The sequence below is a fragment of the Leuciscus leuciscus genome, assembly GCF_965113295.1.
Source record: "Leuciscus leuciscus genome assembly, chromosome: 25".
Lineage (NCBI taxonomy): Eukaryota > Metazoa > Chordata > Actinopteri > Cypriniformes > Leuciscidae > Leuciscus > Leuciscus leuciscus.
Window position 1 is genome coordinate 919,483 of NC_138724.1, and position 20,226 is coordinate 939,708.

At 40.8% G+C, this 20,226-nt stretch overlaps 1 protein-coding gene across 1 annotated transcript; it reads left to right on the top strand.

Annotated features, from left to right (window-relative positions):
* Positions 1–381: 381 nt before the first annotated feature.
* Positions 382–6,594, top strand: rpl27a (ribosomal protein L27a). The gene is made up of 5 exons (XM_082160579.1): positions 382–453; positions 749–812; positions 928–1,003; positions 3,031–3,205; positions 6,433–6,594. Exons 1-5 carry the CDS (start codon positions 451–453, stop codon positions 6,559–6,561), a joined length of 447 nt encoding a protein of 148 aa, XP_082016705.1. The 5' UTR covers positions 382–450; the 3' UTR covers positions 6,562–6,594.
* Positions 6,595–20,226: the final 13,632 nt, after the last annotated feature.

Here is a 20,226-nt window from a genome sequence, read left to right on the forward strand (position 1 = left end):
ACTCAAGAACCAGTCGTTGAAATAATTAGAAAATAATTTCATATGCAAATATATGTCTCCATTGAGGCAAGTCATTTGATATTTCAGTGAGACCTGCAGCAAGTAACTTATATTGCCTTCTGTTGTCTTTGCCTGCAGGGATAAACAGAGGAAACCAGTTACACAACAAACGAACGCCTACATTAAAAGCCTTTTTTCTTTCGGTTTAAAAAAAATTAACATTAGATGTGCTTAATTCAGAAATGTCTGTATTAGACTGAAGACTGAATCAAACTAAAACACGTAATTAAAATGTTTTAAATAGAATAGTGAAGAATATTCAGTCTCGCAGTAGCAGTTTAGCCTCCCGGCCGCTGGCGGCGCTCTCTCGCTGTAATCCCGCGCAGAGCGACAGACACGCATTATCTCGCGAGATCACAGAGGGCACTTCCTCTTTGCGTTCTCGCCGCCATGGTAGGTGCTCATGAAGAGTTCTCCGACTGTCATTAACACATCAATCCTTCTTAATCCTTTATTAAATGGAGCTAGAACATATTTATAACTTGTTGATATGTTTTCCTTATGTGTTTAAGTATGATTATCAGTCAGTATTGTGCATGTGTGTTGGATATAGAGGTGTTTTAGCGGCATTGCTGCGGTGTAGCGGCGCTCGCGCTGCTGGCCTCAGACAGAGCTGGAGTGTGTCTCATGTCGAAGCTCTTCCACTACAGTGAAATACTCGTGTAATAAATATGTAATCTCTTCACAGCCGACCAAGAAGTCCAAGACTAGGAAGCTGCGCGGGCACGTCAGCCACGGGCACGGGCGCATCGGTCAGTGAGCGCGCGACACTCGTGAGATACAGCGATGATGTTCAGCGCGGGCTAATGTGGCATTAATGTGTGTGTGTGTGTGTGTGTGTGTGTGTGTGTGTGTGTGTGTGTGCAGGCAAGCACAGAAAGCATCCCGGAGGTCGCGGTAACGCCGGTGGAATGCATCATCACAGGATCAACTTCGACAAATAGTGAGTAAAGACCATCAACACCAGTCACGTGTCCCGCACGAGCCGTGAAACAGTGTAAAGTGTGTTAGTGTGTTTAGTGTTCGCATGCAGTCAGTGCTGAAACTGCTCATATCAGGCCTAGAGAACACACACACACACACACACACACACACAGCAGATGCTTTATCCAGAGCTACTGACAGACGAGGAACACAAGCACCTCATCCTCAGAGGCGGTAAGCAGGAGTAGTGCTTGTGAGAGTCAGATACTCTGTTCTCTAGTTATTAGGGCTGGGTAGAAAATATTGATTTCTTGATATTAATCGATTCTCATTTTTACGAAACCATATCGATTATTAAATCCCAGTAATCGATTAGTCGTCCTGTTTTCAGTTGAATGAGTGGAACATTGTAGCGCTGCATCCCATCCAATAAATCTTAATAATCTGTGCTTTGGTACTATTGATATGATACAAAGTCTCAGATTTCAAATCATGTCCATTTTCTTACGAAACTCAGAAACATAAATAGCGTTTTGTGGCTGTGGCGTGAGATCGCTCTGGCTCAGCTCTAGAGAAGCACATGATCTTCTCTTCCACCTTAATAACACCAGTTACAGCGCGAGATAAACATGAATGAGCATCTGAAAGTGTGTTAAAAGATCGAGCACAACTTATCGAAGTCCGTATCATGTGACATGGAGTCGCCCAATCAGTGTTTCAGCCGTGGATAGACATCAGTAAATCAGCTTGTAAACAATGTCATGTAACGCCACATTTACCTCAGATAAAACATAGGCAGTGACCATACACTCGTCAGTCTGCTGGAAGAGTTAACTCTAGAGGAGCATTCTGCTAAATATATGCACCATATTACATATTCATTATCATTTTGAATATTCTTCAATATTTAATGCATGTTTGAATAAATCTGGCAGGTTTTTATGACAGCCACCATTTAAATGTTTATATTTCATATAACTTTAATAATAAGTATAATTTAAGTGTTTGTATGCAAATCAGTTAATGTTTACCTTCAGTATTACAGTAGGCTAATGAAGCCTGTAGGCTACACTGACTCCTGTAGTTTACAGCATTAGTGAAGAGATGTGTTTTCCTTGAGGAAATGTGCCGTGTGTTGAACACGATATCCAAAATAATCCATATTGAGTCGAATCGGATTGTGAATTGTTAGTACCCAGCCCTGATAGTTATGTGCTGGAAGTGACCAGGAATGTGTTCAGTCAGCGGTGCTGTAGTGCTCTATACAGCACTGAGCGCTACACACACACACACACACACACGGGTCAGTGATGTGAACTTCTTCATATGATAACCTCAGATATAGCAGCTCAGGGTCACTCACAGCGACTCCAGTGTTGACCATCTGACTGCAGGTTATCTGTAGCACAGACGTCCGTGAGCGCAGGAAGGTTACTGCTCGTCACATTTAGTGTTCATTTATTTTAGTAAACAATGAAAATACTCCAGCTTCAAGTTCTGTTAGTTTTAGAGAGACTCCCACACTGTGTTGACGAGCCTGTTATGCTGTCAGACTCATTAGTGCTGTCCCTCACAGATCTACTTCACAGGGATAATGTTCATGTCTTTCTAATTACAGCATTGGGGGAATAAACCAGAGCCTGGGAATGCTAGAAAGTGTGTAATAATGGGATCGTGTAACAAGCGGTACACTTCATTTATCTGTATCTCTCTGTGGTTTGGTGTGTAGTTTCTTTATAAATCCAGAAGTTCAGTTTTTCATCAGGTGTGACGTTTAGTTATGATGTCATCACGCAGCTGTCGTGCCGCCAGCCAATCGCTGCATTGCTGATCATGGTTTGAGTATCGGTGTATCTGCCCTGTCCAATGAGCACGCAGCAATCTCACACAGCTATATCCAGATATCATAATGTTGAGCCCAGATCAGTGATGAAGATCTGTGATCGTCTCAGGCGTGTTTAGTGCAGTGTGAAGAACTGACCCCAGACCAGATCAGTGTTGATTCAGTGATGCCAGACTCTGATGTGTGTGTGTGTGTGTCGTCAGTCACCCGGGGTACTTCGGGAAGGTGGGCATGAGGCATTACCATCTGAAGAGGAACACGGTGTTCTGCCCCACCATTAACCTGGACAAGCTGTGGACGCTGGTCAGCGAGCAGACGAGAGTGAACTACGGCAAGAAGCCCGACGGCCCCGCGCCCATCATCGACGTAGTGCGCGCCGTGAGTCCTCACACACACACACTCTCACTCACACACACTCACTCTCTCACTCACTCACTCTCTCACACACACACTGCTCAGAGGCCCGACGGCCCCGCGCCCATCATCGACGTAGTGCGCGCCGTGAGTCCACACACACACACACACACACACACACACTCACACACACTCTCACTCACACACACACTCACACACACACTGCTCAGAGGCCCGACGGCCCTGCGCCCATCATCGACATCGTGCGCGCCGTGAGTCCACACTCACACTCACTCTCACTCACTCACACTCACTCTCTCACATACTCACTCTCACACACACACTCACTCTCTCACACACTCACTCACTCTCACTCACTCACTCACTCACTCTCACACACACACTGCTCAGAGGCCCGACGGCCCTGCGCCCATCATCGACGTTGTGCGCGCCTTGAGTCCCCACACACTCACTCACTCACTCACTCACTCTCACTCACTCTCACTCACTCACTCTCTCTCACTCTCTCACACACACACTGCTCAGAGGCCCGACGGCCCTGCGCCCATCATCGACGTCGTGCGCGCCTTGAGTCCCCACTCACTCACTCACTCACTCACTCACTCACTCACTCACTCACTCACTCACTCACTCACTCACTCACTCACTCACTCACTCACTCACTCACTCACTCTCTCACACACACACTGCTCAGAGGCCCGACGGCCCTGCGCCCATCATCGACGTCGTGCGCGCCTTGAGTCCCCACACACTCACTCACTCACTCACTCACTCACTCTCACTCACTCACTCTCTCACACACACTCACTCTCTCTCACACACTCACTCTCTCTCACACACTCACTCTCTCTCACACACTCACTCTCTCTCACACACTCACTCTCTCACACACACTCACTCTCTCACACACTCACTCTCTCTCACACACTCACTCTCTCTCACACACTCACTCTCTCACACACTCACTCTCTCACACACACACTGCTCAGAGGCCCGACGGCCCTGCGCGCCTTGAGTCCCCACTCACTCACTCACTCACTCACTCACTCACACTCACTCACTCACTCTCTCACTCACTCTCTCACACACACACTGCTCAGAGGCCCGACTTCCCTGCGCCCATCATCGACGTCGTGCGCACCGTGAGTCCACACACACTCACACACACTCTCACACACACACACACACTCACTCACTCACTCACTCACTCACTCACTCTCACACACACACTGCTCAGAGGCCCGACGGCCCTGCGCCCATCATCGACGTCGTGCGCGCCTTGAGTCCCCACTCACTCACTCACTCACTCACTCACTCACTCACTCACTCACTCTCTCACTCACTCTCTCACACACACACTGCTCAGAGGCCCGACGGCCCTGCGCCCATCATCGACATCGTGCGCGCCGTGAGTCCACACACACTCACACACACACACACACACACACACACACACACACACACTCTCACTCACTCACTCTCTCTCACTCTCTCACACACACTGCTCAGAGGCCCGACGGCCCTGTGCCCATCATCGACGTTGTGCGCGCCGTGAGTCCACACACTCACTCTCACACTCACTCACTCACTCACTCTCTCACACACACTGCTCAGAGGCCCGACGGCCCTGTGCCCATCATCGACGTTGTGCGCGCCGTGAGTCCACACACTCACTCTCACACTCACTCACTCACTCACTCTCTCACACACACTGCTCAGAGGCCCGATGGCCCTGCGCCCATCATCGACGTTGTGCGCGCCGTGAGTCCACACACACACTCTCACTCACTCTCACACTCACTCACTCACTCTCTCACACACACACTGCTCAGAGGCCCGACGGCCCTGCGCCCATCATCGACGTCGTGCGCGCTGTGAGTACACACACACGCAGAGGATCAGAGAGTCACTGACACTCACACACACACACACTCTCTCCTTCATTACACAGATCCAGCCCTGATCTCTCTCTCGCACACACACACACACACACACACCTGTCTGTGATGATCCTGTGCTCCTGAGGATCTTCATCCGCTGCTTCAGGTGTGTGTGATCAGGGCTGGATCTGTGTAATGAAGGAGAGTGTGTGTGGGGACTCAAGGCGCATGACGATTAGATATTGCTCTTAGCTTGTGGATGTGGATTCGGGGTCCTCGGCGAGCCTCTAACCAGATCAGTCATGAGTGCACCGGGTATGCCAGTATTAATGTTCCATGACCAAAATCACGAAATATTTATAGGAAAAAACTACTGACTTACTTTAAAAAAAGTTACGAATCACCACAACATGATTTCATTTTTGTTTTAAAAAGATTCAGAATAATACAAAGACAAAAATCTCAAGGGCTAAAATAACAAACACGTAAAAGTCTTCACCCGAAAACCTCTTCCAGGCCTTTCATACTGACTCCATCTTTTGGGCCGCCTTTAATTATGGGCTGTCTTTATAGTACAGCCGAGTCCCTTATAAGGTAATACCTGGGACTTATCCTAGTCCCTCTGTTAGCATAAGCTTGCACAAGCACATGTTCAAGTTATCTATTAGGTTAGGGATGCACAATATATCGAAATATCACTAATGTGTATATCGTGATGTGCATATCGCAGTAACTGGGGTCATGATCAAAAGACAATCACTCGCTGTTCTCGGCTGAATAACTTTTGTAGCTTTAATAAGAATCAGGATATATTATATAATATATATAGCAGTGTTTTACGTTTACATTTGATTATGCAGTTTGTGTTGATGATAACCCTAATGTAGGATAACCTGACCCCTGACCCCCGAGGTTTACACTGATGTTACAATAACGCCTCATATGTACAGTAAAACACTGATGTTCACTGGCAGAAGTTTAGGGATGTTTTCTCGTCACAGAAAGAATGTGAGACACGCATGTAGGTTATAGAATTTTAAAGATTAAGTTTATTTTACACACTTTAAGCATTACTGTATCGCATATCACAGTATTGAATGAGTTATCGCATAGCGCAATTTTCTTCAATGTCGTGCAGCCCTATTATCTATTATTGTCTTTCACATTTATTCTATGCAGCATGTACATCAAGAGCTGTATATGACAAGTTCCTCTATCACAGCCCTTTGACCCTTCTCTAACCTCACACACTTTCTCTGTTTGGAGCCAGAGACGTCAGAAGTTCTCTTCAAGAGAAGAGCTGGAGCTGTGTCTGGTTCTCTCCTCTGACCTCTGACCTGTGTGTTTCAGGGCTACTTCAAAGTGCTGGGCAAAGGCAAGCTGCCGAAGCAGCCGGTGATCGTGAAGGCCAAGTTCTTCAGCCGGCGGGCCGAGGAGAAGATCAAGGGTGTTGGAGGAGCGTGTGTGCTGACCGCATAAACACCTTTTCTTAAATAAAGCTGATAAACTCTCTCTCCTGCTTCGTCTCGCATCACTGACCTCCACCTGTGCTGAGCTGAGCTCCTGTGACGGCTCTCAGGGGTTCAGATCCACAGGACACAACTACACCTCAGACACTCATGCTAACCGCTAACACTGACCTCCACCTGTGTAGAGCTGAGCTCCTGTGACGGCCCTCAGGGGTTCAGATCCACAGGACACAACTACACCTCAGCCACTTATGCCAGTAGTGCTGAGGGCAGATCTGCATCTCTTCCAGGCTCTGATTGGTCAAACTGAAAAGCTTGGCTCTGATTGGTCAAACTGAATGTAGCTGCACTGAAGAAGACGTGCTTTTAAACTGTCAAAATTACGACTGGCACAGACACGTTAATGTAATCAGGGCTTGAATTTCGGCGCGGGTATTGCGCATATTTTTTATCATTCCTGCAGGTCTCCCATTTATAATGCGGGAAATTCCAGCAAACATTGATTCACTTTAGCCTGTAGGTTGTATTAGTAAATTAATCTACACAGATTATAAAATCAAATCAGTCATTTTAAAACTGTCTCCGAGACGCAATTTCTCAAACAGCGTGAGTGATTCAGCGGTGCTGCGTCTTCTCTCTCTCGTCTCTCTACATGTGTTGCACAAGGCAATCGTTAAGAGCTGCAGGCGATAATACACTCGTTTCGGGAGTCAGGATAGACGGAATTGTCACATGCATAATCGGGCCAGCATTGCATCATGAGTAACTAAAATTTACCATTTGCACGTCTTTTTAAGTCTTACCAGTTTAAACATTCACGCGATTTTAAACTCTTCGGTACTTCTGCGCTGTCTGAGAGATGTTTCTCTGCACACATACATAGAGTAAAGCCGCCTCACACACAGCTTGCGGGTAATAAGTTATTTTTCGTGGATTATATCGCTTTAACAGTCACAAACATGCGCAAATTATGTCAATGTCGGTCTTGGAGAGTATCCTCTAAACACAGTCGGTTATGTCTTAACCCTCATGTGGTGTTCAAAATCCTATAACACCTATGGTGTTCCTGGTCAAAAATGACAGGCCTATAAAAAATAGCTTATAAATCACTCATTTAACCACATTTTCACCCAATCTTGGATTCAATCTTTTTGTCAACTTGTTTTCTGTCAATTAGGACTGGTTTTATATTTCTATTTGCATTAATTAATTGTGGGCCTCATTTATCTGAGAGTAGGCATCTAATTTAAGTAAAAAAATCATTATTTTTGAATAATTTTGGAAATATTAAAAAAATATGAACAAATATTGGTTCTGTTGATCACACTAGTCTACTTTAATGGTTCACCGGGAAGTTTGTTTTGAAAAACTTTTATTTTGTAAAAAATGGCACATAGTCACACTTGTGGTGTTCCTGGTCAAAAATGACAGGCCTATAAAAAATAGCTTATAAATCACTCATTTAACCACATTTTCACCCAATCTTGGATTCAATCTTTGTATCAACTTGTTTTCTTTCATTTAGGACTGGTTTTATATTTAATTTTCAAACAGTTTAATTGTAGGAGTCATTTATCCGAGCTTATGCACCTCAATTTTTGAGTGAAAAAAGCATTATTTGTTAATAATTTTGGCAATATTGAGAAAAATATTTTAAAAAACTGCACTGTTGATCACACTAGTCTACTTCAATGTTTAACCAGGAAATTTCTTTTGAAATGATTAATTTATTTTGTATAAAATGCCACAGTGTCACACTTGTGGTGTTCCTGGTCAAAAATGACCGGCCATTAAAAAGTTAATGTAGAAGATCACAAAACACAGCACTTATATTTTGCAATGCTTTTATTTTGAGATAAGGGGTGCACAGTAACACTTGTGCTGTTCCTTGACAAATCTAACCATTGTGACATACAAGAAAGAACACATTAACGCTGTCATATAGAGAACACAAATCAAACACTTCTTTCAGTTTTCCAAATTATGAACTAACCAAAAACGACAAACACCAGGTCTCTGTGTAAACTCATGCAAATGACTAACAAAAGCATTTTTAAGGTGTGTGTGTGTGTGTGTGTGTGTGTGTGGCATACATGTATCCATGCATGCACATGTCCAATGGCTCTATGTCTGCAAGCACACATATACATATGTGAACATGATAAACATGCTCCTGACAACTACATTTTTCTCTAATTTTCAGTCTCCCCCATTCACTTTCAATGACCAGGAACACCACAAGTGTGACTCTGTGTCATTTTGTGCAAAAAAAAACACACATTTTAAAACAAACGGTGTAATTAAATTTTAGACAAGTGTTATCAACAGTGCATTTTTTTTTCATATTTTTCTCAATATTGCCAAAATTATTAACGAATAATGCTTTTTTTCACTCAAAAACTGAGGTGCATAAGCTCGGATAAATGACTCCTACAATTAAACAGTTTGAAAATGAAATACAAAACCAGTCCTAATTGAAAGAAAACAAGTTGATAAAAAGATTGAATCCAATTTTTGGGGATAATATAGCATAACAAGTGATTTATAAGCTATTTTGTGTAGGCTGGTCATTTTTGACCGGGAACACCACAAGTGTGACTCTGTGTCATTTTGTACAAAATAAAAGCATTTCAAAAGAAATTTCCTGGTTAAACATTAAAGTAGACTAGTGTGATCAACAGTGCAATTTATTTTCATATTTTTCTCAATATTGCCAAAATTATTAACAAATAATGCTTTTTTCACTCAAAAACTGAGGTGCATAAGCTCGGATAAATGACTCCTACAATTAAACTGTTTGAAAATTGAATACAAAACCAGCCCTAATTGAAAGAAAACAAGTTGATAAAAAGATTGAATCCAATTTTTGGGGATAATATAGCATAACGAGGGATTTATAAGCTATTTTGTGTAGGCTGGTCATTTTTGACCGGGAACACCATAGGTGTAACAAGGTGAAAAAAACAACACAAAAAAAGTAAAAAATAAATAAATAAAATGTGGACAAGTTGTTATAGTCTCTGTGAACAAAGTCACTAAGTTTCAGTTCAATGCGATAACATTAACTAGTATTTTCAGGAAAAAGAAAATCTTCTCCAGTCAAAAATGACATGAACACCACATGAGGGTTAAGCATAAATCACACGTGACCGTATAATGAACACAGGATCCGTGCACTAGCTCTTAAAGGGACAGCACACATATGTGTCTGTCATTCATCTGGTTGTTAAAACAACAAAACATAGCTTTCATTTTAAGGAATCAGGATTAATAGCCTATGTATTTAATTTAGTCAGGACTAAAATACTACCCAGTGTTATTTTACATTTGATTACTTTATCCAGTCTCTGTAGTATTTCTGAATACTAGTGTTAGACCTAAGCAAAAACTTTTCTCTTTATTTCTCTTTATTGGTATCTTTATTCTATTGTATTTATTTGTGCTACTTTTTTCAATTTAATTCAAAGATTGAAATCAAGCTTCCTTGTGTTGTGTAAATTCTTAAGAACAAAATTACCCCATTGTATAAATGCAATGAGTGAGCATACATTTAGGCCAGATACATGTAATAAAAAAAGTCTAAACTCCCCCCCTCAAATTAAAAATGAAATTCAGGCCCTGGTAATACAGATCTTAGCTAGAGTCACAGAATAATGAGGATCCAAAAGTCACACGCCATGCAGACATGAAGCTGGGTAAAATAAAGCACATAACTATGTTTTCTATTAATTAGTTCCCCCAGAAACCTCTAAACTCTGCCATCACTCGCCCTTCAGTAGTTCCAGACATTTAAGACTTTAGTTCATTGAAAGAAAAACAGATATTTTAATGAAACCTGAGATTTATGTCTCTCTGATGAGCGATTCTCCAAACCCATCCATGTTTTAAGAAGTTCATCGCTAAATCATCCCCTAATCTCCATATGAGTCGTGTGGTTTCCTCCGAGTCCTCTAAAGAGACGCGATCACTCTATATAATAGAGGTTTACATGTATACTTCTAAATCTAATCACACACACACACACACACACACATCTGATAACCAGAAGCTCTGAGGTGCGAGCTCATTATCATAGCCAATCAGCTTTAGTCGCGTGTGTTACACGTGTGGGTTCAATTTAAACAAAAACATTTTTAAACATCTTTGGAAAATTGAGTTGATGCCTTTCAAATAATATGATGAAATCTTCAGTGGTACAAACTAATGGACAACAGCCTTTATCACGTACAAACAAGTAAAAGTGAACAGCATATTAACTATGCTTATTGCAATGCTACAAATGTCTATAATACATAAGTTAGCACATTGTAAATGTAAAAAATGTTTTTCAAAATATTAAAATATATTCAAAATATATATTGCCTGAGCATTTATAAAGTACATATTTTAAACACTAAAAGCTTAATTATTTTGCTGTTCTTACAGAAAGTACTCAAAATGTATTTAAAGGAAGAGCAACATGAGTATGTTTTCCTTAAATACACTAAAACTTCACTAAAGTATGCTTGTGTTTAGCTTATATTTATTAAAAATGTAATTATATTTATTACTAATGGAATTTAATGTACTCTCTTTGCACTTTTAATATTATAAACATACTACTTGAATTTCAAATATATTTAATACTACGTCTTTTTCACCTGGTGTTGAGGTTCAAGTGTGTGTGTGTGTGTGTGTGTGTGTGTGTGTGTGTGTGTGTGTGTGAGTGTGAGTGTGTGTGTGTGTGTGTGTGTGTGTGTGTGAGTGTGTGTGTGTGTGTGTGTGTGTGTGTGTGTGTGTGTGTGTGTGTGTGTGTGTGTGAGTGTGTGTGTGTGTGTGTGTGTGTGTGAGTGTGTGTGTGTGTGTGTGTGTGTGTGTGTGTGTGTGTGTGTGTGTGTGTGTGTGTGTGAGTGTGAGTGTGTGTGTGTGTGTGAGTGTGTGTGTGTGTGTGTGTGTGTGAGAGTGTGAGTGTGTGTGTGTGTGTGTGTGTGTGTGTGAGTGTGTGTGTGTGTGTGTGTGTGTGTGTGTGTGTGTGTGTGTGAGTGTGTGTGTGTGTGTGTGTGTGTGTGAGTGTGAGTGTGTGTGTGTGTGTGTGTGTGTGTGTGTGTGTGAGTGTGTGTGTGTGAGTGTGTGTGTGTGTGTGTGTGTGTGTGAGTGTGTGTGTGTGAGTGTGTGTGTGTGTGTGTGTGTGTGTGTGTGTGAGTGTGAGTGTGTGTGTGTGTGTGTGTGTGTGTGTGTGTGTGTGTGTGTGTGTGTGAGTGTGTGTGTGTGTGTGTGTGTGTGTGTGTGTGAGTGTGAGTGTGAGTGTGAGTGTGTGTGTGTGTGTGTGTGTGTGTGTGTGTGTGTGTGAGTGTGTGTGTGTGTGTGTGTGTGTGTGTGTGTGTGTGTGTGTGTGTGTGTGGGCTTGAATAAAGGGTTTAAACACATTAAGACACATTTGCACACAGTCTTTATTAAATGTAACTGATTATACATCCAGCATTTATTACACACACATGTTAATCCAGTAACAGTGAAACAGTGAAGTGGACAAAGATGGCTGGAGATCTTCATTAAAATAACAGAAAGGCAGGACAGGATTATGAAGTCATGATCTAGAGTATGAAGATCTGATTACAGATATTACCAACTCCAGTCAGAGATGTAGATGTCAAATCATCCACTTTTAGCTCATAGGCTAAAGGCTAAACTAGACACAACCACCTGGGAAAATTACAATATTCATTTTGTAATCTTTGGCCAGCTTTGTCTGTAGGGCTGTAATTGATAATTCCTTCACTGTCCAGTCAGTGCCATCAGGTCCAAAGTAACCCTGCCCTGTATAGTAAATTTTATAGTATAGTAAGGTTTCACTACACAAGAAAGTGTTAAAAGCTGAAGAGGTTCACATTGCACTGCTGATGATCTAGTTTTAGCACATTAAAGGCTTTATTGCTGTTTAGTGTTTACACTCAAACACATGAGCTCTATCTTATGAATTTAACACACATTTACTGTTTGTTTTCAGCTAATTAGTCATTATATATGCGCAGTCACATTTTGTTAATTTAATAATTAGGTTTAGGTTCAACAATTACAGAGTGAATCTGTCTTTGAAAAAGCATAATACGATATTACAACATATTACAACATAATAACATGATTACATGTGTTAAAAGAGCTTTTCTAGAGCGCTGTCAGTCTCCTGTGAGTGGACATCATTTACACAGATCTGACTAAAGCACTGTTCACTGCATACAAGACAGAAGACACAAGTTAAGCAATACAATAATCTAATAACATAATAAAATGATTACACATAAAGTCATTGGTTACATTTGTCCTCTTATGTCTTCATCACTCCAGATTTCACCAAATGACTGTATAGTGTTTACAGCTATTTAGAGTTAATTTCACACATCTACTTCCTGACTTACATAACTGTCTCTTTAATATTGGCCCTAAAGATGCAACTATAATGCGTTTACATCTAGAACACATCTGGCACAGACACAGCTCATATAACACACATGTGATCAGCATGAACACGCTAATAACATCCTTTAATTTAGCTGTGCTTGCCAGAATTCACTGTAAAAATACAGAACATTTCAGTGATAACAGGATATCATTTTGGTGACTGTATATTTAATTTATTAATCTGATCTCATCATTATGCTCAGGTGTGTGTGTGTGTGTGTGTGTGTGTGTGTGTGTGTGTGTGTGTGTGTGTGTGTGTGTGTGTGTGTGTGTGTGTGTGTGTGTGTGTGTGTGTGTGTTTCATGTTCGTGTCTCCTCCGTGTGTACGTTGTGGTGTTGGACTGCTTATCTGAGTTGAATTCGCCTTGAGGATTATTAAAGCTGGTTATACTTCATTATTTCTCATCGTGTGTTTGTCTTGCACCACAGCCCGTGACAGTTTATTTCCCTGTATCACACACACACACACAGTACACACTTTAAAATAAACTGGTAACCACTGTGAAAAGCCAGATGGTAACCGAAGGCCACATGATGACTTACAGATCATCTAAAGTTGCCCATCCAAACTACAGTACAATACAAATGAACAGAGTCAAGTCTCCTTTATTCATTTATACAGAACTTTTACAACACAGTGTTTCAGAGCAGCTTTACAGACCCAGTTCACTTAAGTATACTTTTAAAAAGTGTATTTATTGTGCAAATAATGTACTTTTAAAGAACACACTTAAGTGTGAATTTAATGTAATGTTTTCACCGCTTAAGTGCATTTTATTTGTATTTAATTTCAAATGTATCACAAATTAAGTTCATATAAAACTGAATCAGTTGAACTTCTGAGTGCTTTTTTTTAAACAACTTAAATGGGACTTTAATACAAATTTAATAAGTACTTTCATAATTGCATCTAGTGTATTTAAAATATAGTGCGAATTAAGTGTAATGTTTTCAACAAACTTATTGCATATTATATGTAATTGATTTCAAATGTATCACAGATTAAGTTCAAATTAAATGCAATTAGTTGAAATTAATTATATGGAGTTTGAAATATGATAAAAGTGTACTTCCAAATATACTGACAAGCAATTAATGTGAACTAAAATATACTTTAATGTAATATACATGTACACTATTATAGAATTAAATACATTTGTATAATAAAGTTGCAATTTAGTATATTTCTCAAATTTGAATAATTAAAATCTTAATAACCTAGATACAATCAACACAAATTAAATTTAAAACCCTCTATTTTTACTGACAAAACAATCTCTAAAATAAATATATAAAAACCTTTAAGTTGATGCACAAGAAAAACCCAAGAAACACTGTACACAAACACCAACAGTCACAACACTTTAACCCTCATTTAGAAAGAGTCTGGAGGACAATGAGGCTTTTATGCACAATCCCTTTCTCACTCATATAAAGGTACCTACACCTAAACCTATCTATCCATCACAGAAAACATTTAGCATTTTTACATTTTCAGAAAACATCATTCTGTATGATTTATAAGATTGTTTCCATGTAATTTACTGGTATTACTATACTTTTGATTACTATACTTAACTACACTCTGTTGCACGCTTAAAAAAAGAATGAAATATAAAGACTTGTATGCAAAAAATATTTCACATAGTTATATTACGAATTATTAGATGTCACATCAATTATGACAACACACAGAAGTCAATTTAAAACCTTTTATTAAAACTGAATTCATTAAAGTTTAAAAAACGTTCTCCAGAGTTCGAAGGGCTAATGCAGATCCCAGATTCCTGCTGCCTATAGAGAACAAAACACAAACATTGAGTTGTATTCACACACAAAAAAAAAACTATACGAGAAAAATAAAAAACCTATACGAGTGCAGATTTGAACCTCTGACACGCTTGGCAAAAGTTCTACCACTGGACCATTAAGATACACGTTATTCATATAGGCAGATCTATGTATGTTTTCACATGAAAATTCTCACACTGAAAACATATATTAGGCTACATCTCATTAAACGACTAATTAAACCCCATAGTCTACTATTTAAATCAATTTCTGGACATCGTAATGTTATTGTACATATACTGTCCCACCCACTTAAAACAAAGTTATGCCACTGATAGTAAGCTATGCATATTTAAAATTAATATAGTTTGTATGAACTATTAATCATAGCTCATTTCGAGGGAGGACCCAGTGTGTCATTACATCTTTCTCCATAATTCTGTACCAGGATGCATTAGAGATTGCAAAAATCCATAAACTTCTGGCTGTCTTGGGTGAAATTCTGCCATATAATAGGTCCTCTATAGATCCCATGCAGTTAGTGATGCTTTGCAGAGAACAGGATTTACAGTTTTTTTGTCCAAGACTTGGCATTCTCTCGCCTTGTTAATGCTCAGCTCAGCTCAGCTACCGTTCGGACGCTCTTGCTTACTGCTCCGCGCTTTGCTCTATCGCTTTTATATTTTATCTTCTATATTTTTATATTTTAGCTCCTTTTATCACCTAATTTTAACTTCAGCAAATCAGCACAGTGCTCAAACGACAAAGTTTGGATTACTACAAAAACGCAGAATTCTTCTACCCGACCAGCTTACATTCCGGGGAAAGGAAAACACAACTGCCTACAAGGATAAGAGAGAAAATGCCTCTTCTGGAATCTACTTGCTGCACTAACTGCCACAGACTTTTACAAAGGATTGCAGTTCTTGAAACAAAGTTATTTACGGGAACACCAAACCAGACAGAACACACAACAGAGCTTCGTCATGGACACCCTCAGCATATAGCCGGTGAGTCCCATGAAACTAGTGCTCCTCGACAGGTAGAGAAACAAGCCGATCGACTTACAAATCGATGGCACAAACAGGGAGCGAGACCCAAAGGCACCCGAGACATCAGATTGTCACGAGCCTCACATATTACCGCAGTTGCATCCTCTACCCCAGATACAGCTCTGACAAGGACTGTAAACACTGGTCTCCTACCAACACCTATACATCTTGAGAACAGATTTGAAGTACTAATGAATGTAAATGAGGAATCCCCAAACGTGATGAATGTGATCGAACACAGACTGTATCAGCCAGTAGCTAACACTGATGCTAACTGGCGCTCAAGGTCGAGCAGACAGCGGCACTCAGCTCAGAACACAGCCGAGCCCAGGACTCTGATAGTGGGGGACTCCATAATCAGAAACATTAGCTGCAGGGATACAACTACATGCTGCCTTCCACAAGCTACAACTTCTGATATAAACAGGGAACTTCAGAACATTCTAATGAAACATAAGACTGCAAATCGACTCATAATTCATGTGGGGAAGAATGATATTCATAAAGAGCAGTCAGAACTCCTTAAGAAGGATTTCAATGAACTTTTTGAAACACTTAAAAGACTGAAAGTTCAGTGCCCGGTTGCATAAAGCACCTTAAGTGTAATTTTCCCTTAAGTTCTCCCTTATGTTTCCCTTAAACCTAAGGGTGTTGCAGAAAAAAACCCTTAAGTGTTACTTAAGGTTTTTTTTAAGTGAAACGTCATAAACACTTAGAATTTCCCTTAAACGCTGTTTTTTCACTTAAGTAATCCCTTAAAAAGCGTCAAGTGTTGCATAAAACCCCTTAACGGTCATTTCCCTAAGTATAACTTAAGGTTTGGAAATCGTAACCTTAAGAGTAACGCGGACAAAAATAAGACGAAATGGCTGAATTTATGGAACCAGCTGAAGATCATAATGTGCCAAGAATCATTTTTAGGGATAGGGAGAACCCTTTGGACCATCTTAGCGATAAAAAAATTGTTGCAGGAAGACCGATTTGATCGACGCGCAATATTAGCGGGAGATGTTTTCCACGTGCATAAATCGTCTGTCAGCAGAGAGGTTCACCGGGTTGCGGGGGCTTTCCCATCATTTAAACGCAACGGTCAAAAAAAAAATTTCTTTTACCATATTTTTCAAGAAGAATGCATTTCTCCTCCTCTGTCCAGTTAGGCTCTCTTTTTTTGTTTTCTTTATCCATTCCGATATCCTAGCCTACTTTATTTGATTGCGAAAGTGTTAGTGTTTTGCGTATCTATGGCAACAACAGACTTTTATAACGTGAATCCAGGATCGCTGTCGTGAAACACTTAAATGTTTCCCTTACCTAAGAGAACCGTTTAAGAGATTATATGCAACACCCTTAAGTTATTCTCTTAGGTAAGGGAAAATCGCCCCTTAAGTATCATACTAAGGGAAAAACTTAAGGTGCTTTATGCAACCGGGCACAGACATTCATCAGTGGACCACTCCCAGCAAGAGGAACAAACAGGTTTTCACGGCTGCTTGGGATTAATACATGGCTGCAAAAAACCTGCAATATAAAAGGAGTAAACTTCATTGACAACTTCAATCTTTTCTGGAGTCAGAGACAACTATTTCATCGGGATGGCCATCACCCAAACAAACTTGGTTCAAGAGTGTTAAAGGACAATATTGACTTCTCCCTCAATCATCCTTCTGCAGTGTGTGTCAATCTGAACGACACACACACACCTGGAAACAGTATGAATGAACACGGGACTTCAGCAGCAAAATGGACATGCGGTTGACATATCACACAAGGACAATGATAACACCACTGAGCCACAACAACCTCTGCTCACGGACACAATCTCAGCTGAGCCCTGCCCACAGAGCTCACCACAGACAGACATATTAGAACTGCTCCAAGATTCAGCACCCAAGGACGACTTCCTGGAAAACAGCCAGGGAAGCCAGGACAGCATATCACAGCCTCCTATAACACCTGAGCAACAGCCCCTTTCACCAGATACTTTTTCTCTCTCGCCAGCAACTCCACTCCTGTGCTTCTCACAGAAAATGGAAGAACTGGTGCATGCTGGAACCAGACTATCCCACTCTTTTGCTGCAAGCCCCCAGATACCAACCAAAAAACGTCAGGCACCTCAAACACTGAATCCTGCGCGCCGAGCTCGCCCGCCCCCTCCTGTGAGAGCTCTTCGGCCTCTGCCACAACGCCAGGGCCCACACCCTCCTCCATCTGCTCGAGGTGAACCAAAAACAACTGATACCAGCTCTCAGTGATGTGTTTTGGGTTCCTGCTATGATAACAGTAACTTTCTCAAATGTTTACAGAACAAGCGGGAACCCAGTGTGCCTGTATCTTTCTATATTGGTGTTCTATTACAAGATAGAAAGTCTAAGGCCTTCAATAGCCGTACAGCAAACCCAACTAATCTGGTGCCTATTACACGTCTAACTAAGATTGCTGTGGGGAAAAGTAAGACTGTTAAGTTAGCACTTTTAAACATTCACTCACTTAAAAATAAATCACTTCTAGTCAACGACTTAATAACCACAAACAACCTGGACTTTATGTTTCTAAATGAAACCTGGCTAGAAGACAGCTGCAGTGCAACAATCCTCAATGAAACAGCCCCTCCTAACTTTACTTTTATGAGTGTCTGCAGAGCTGTTAAGAGAGGTGGGGGTCTAGCTGCTCTTTTTAAAGATATTTATCAATGTAAGCAAATATCGTTTGGGAATTACCCGTCTTTTGAATATCTGGGTACTGTGTTAAAAGGTGCTCCTCGCATTTTACTCATCATTATTTACAGGCCTCCAAAATATTCTCCAGCCTTTGCTGAGGACTTTACAGAACTGTTATCAACAATTACCTCAGAGTTTGACTGTTTTGCCATTGCTGGAGATTTTGACATTCACATAGATAATGCAGAAAACAATATGGCAAAAGAAATCAAAACTGTTTTAAAAACTTTTGATCTGACTCAGCATGTACATGGACCCACACACAATCATGGACACACTCTAGATTTACTTATCAGTAAGGGTCTAAACATTTCATCGATTGTTATTAAGGATGTAGCACTGTCTGATCATTTCTGTATTTTCTTTGATATATTGATCTCTCCTGCCACTGAAGCTAGATCTGTGTCTGTCAAGAAGAGATGCTTAAATGAGAACACTAGTGTACTATTTATGAAGGCTATATCCTTAACACCAAGCATATCTGCTGACTCTGTTGATTTTCTCCTTGATTCTTTTAACTCAAAAGTTAAAGGTGTAATTGATGATATTGCTCCTGTTAAAGTCAGGAAGAAGAGTGGCAGACAAAAAGCACCTTGGAGAAACTCAACAGCAGTGCAAAATATGAAAAGACAATGCAGAAAAGCAGAGCGCATGTGGCGGAAGACAAAGCTTGTAGTCCATTATAACATCTACAAAGACGGCCTTCATGCTTTCAATATGGAACTGGGCAAAGCTAGACAGACTTTCTTCTCAAATATTATAAACAGCAATTTAAACAACACACGCACTCTTTTTGCTACTGTAGAGAGACTGACAAACCCCCCAAGCCAGATTCCCAGTGAAATGCTCTCAAGCAGCAAGTGCAGTGAGTTTGCTTCTTTCTTCTCTGAGAAAATCAATAATATCAGAAAGGTAATCAGCACATCCTTGAGTTGCACTGAGGTCAGACAGATCAGACCACCTGAGAAAGTAGTTACTATGTCTGACTTCAAAGAAATTGATGGCAAAATTTTGGAAGAAACCGTACAACACCTTAAAACATCAACATGCGCCCTTGACACACTTCCCACATCTTTTTTCAAAAGTGTGCTAAACAGTTTAGAAGCAGATCTTCTAGAAGTGGTAAATGCCTCACTTCTTTCTGGGAGTTTTCCAAACTCCCTGAAAACTGCAGTTGTCAAGCCCCTCCTGAAAAAGAGCAATCTGGATAAGACCATATTAAGCAACTATAGACCGATCTCAAATCTTCCTTTCATAGGCAAGATCATTGAAAAAGTTGTCTTCAATCAGCTGAACAAATTCTTAAGCTCGAATGGATACTTTGACAATTTTCAATCTGGTTTCCGACCGCATCACAGCACAGAGACAGCGATCATAAAGATAATAAACGATATTCGCTTAAATACTGATTCAGGCAAATTATCAGTGCTGGTTCTACTCGACCTCAGTGCTGCATTTGACACTGTCGATCACAACATACTTCTTGACAGGCTGGAAAACTGGGTGGGGCTTTCTGGGATAGTCCTAAAATGGTTCAGGTCATACTTAGATGGGAGAGGTTATTATGTGAGTATAGGAGACCATAAGTCTGAGTGGACATCCATGACATGCGGAGTCCCTCAAGGCTCAATTCTTGCGCCACTCCTGTTCAACCTGTATATGCTCCCAATGAGCCAA

Bases quoted from the DNA above. Each gene is read 5' to 3' on its own strand.
- rpl27a (XM_082160579.1), top strand. The intron at 813-927 runs GTCAGTGAGCGC...GTGTGTGTGCAG, and splicing joins CCACGGGCACGGGCGCATCG to GCAAGCACAGAAAGCATCCC. The intron at 3,206-6,432 runs GTGAGTCCTCAC...TGTGTGTTTCAG, and splicing joins TCATCGACGTAGTGCGCGCC to GGCTACTTCAAAGTGCTGGG.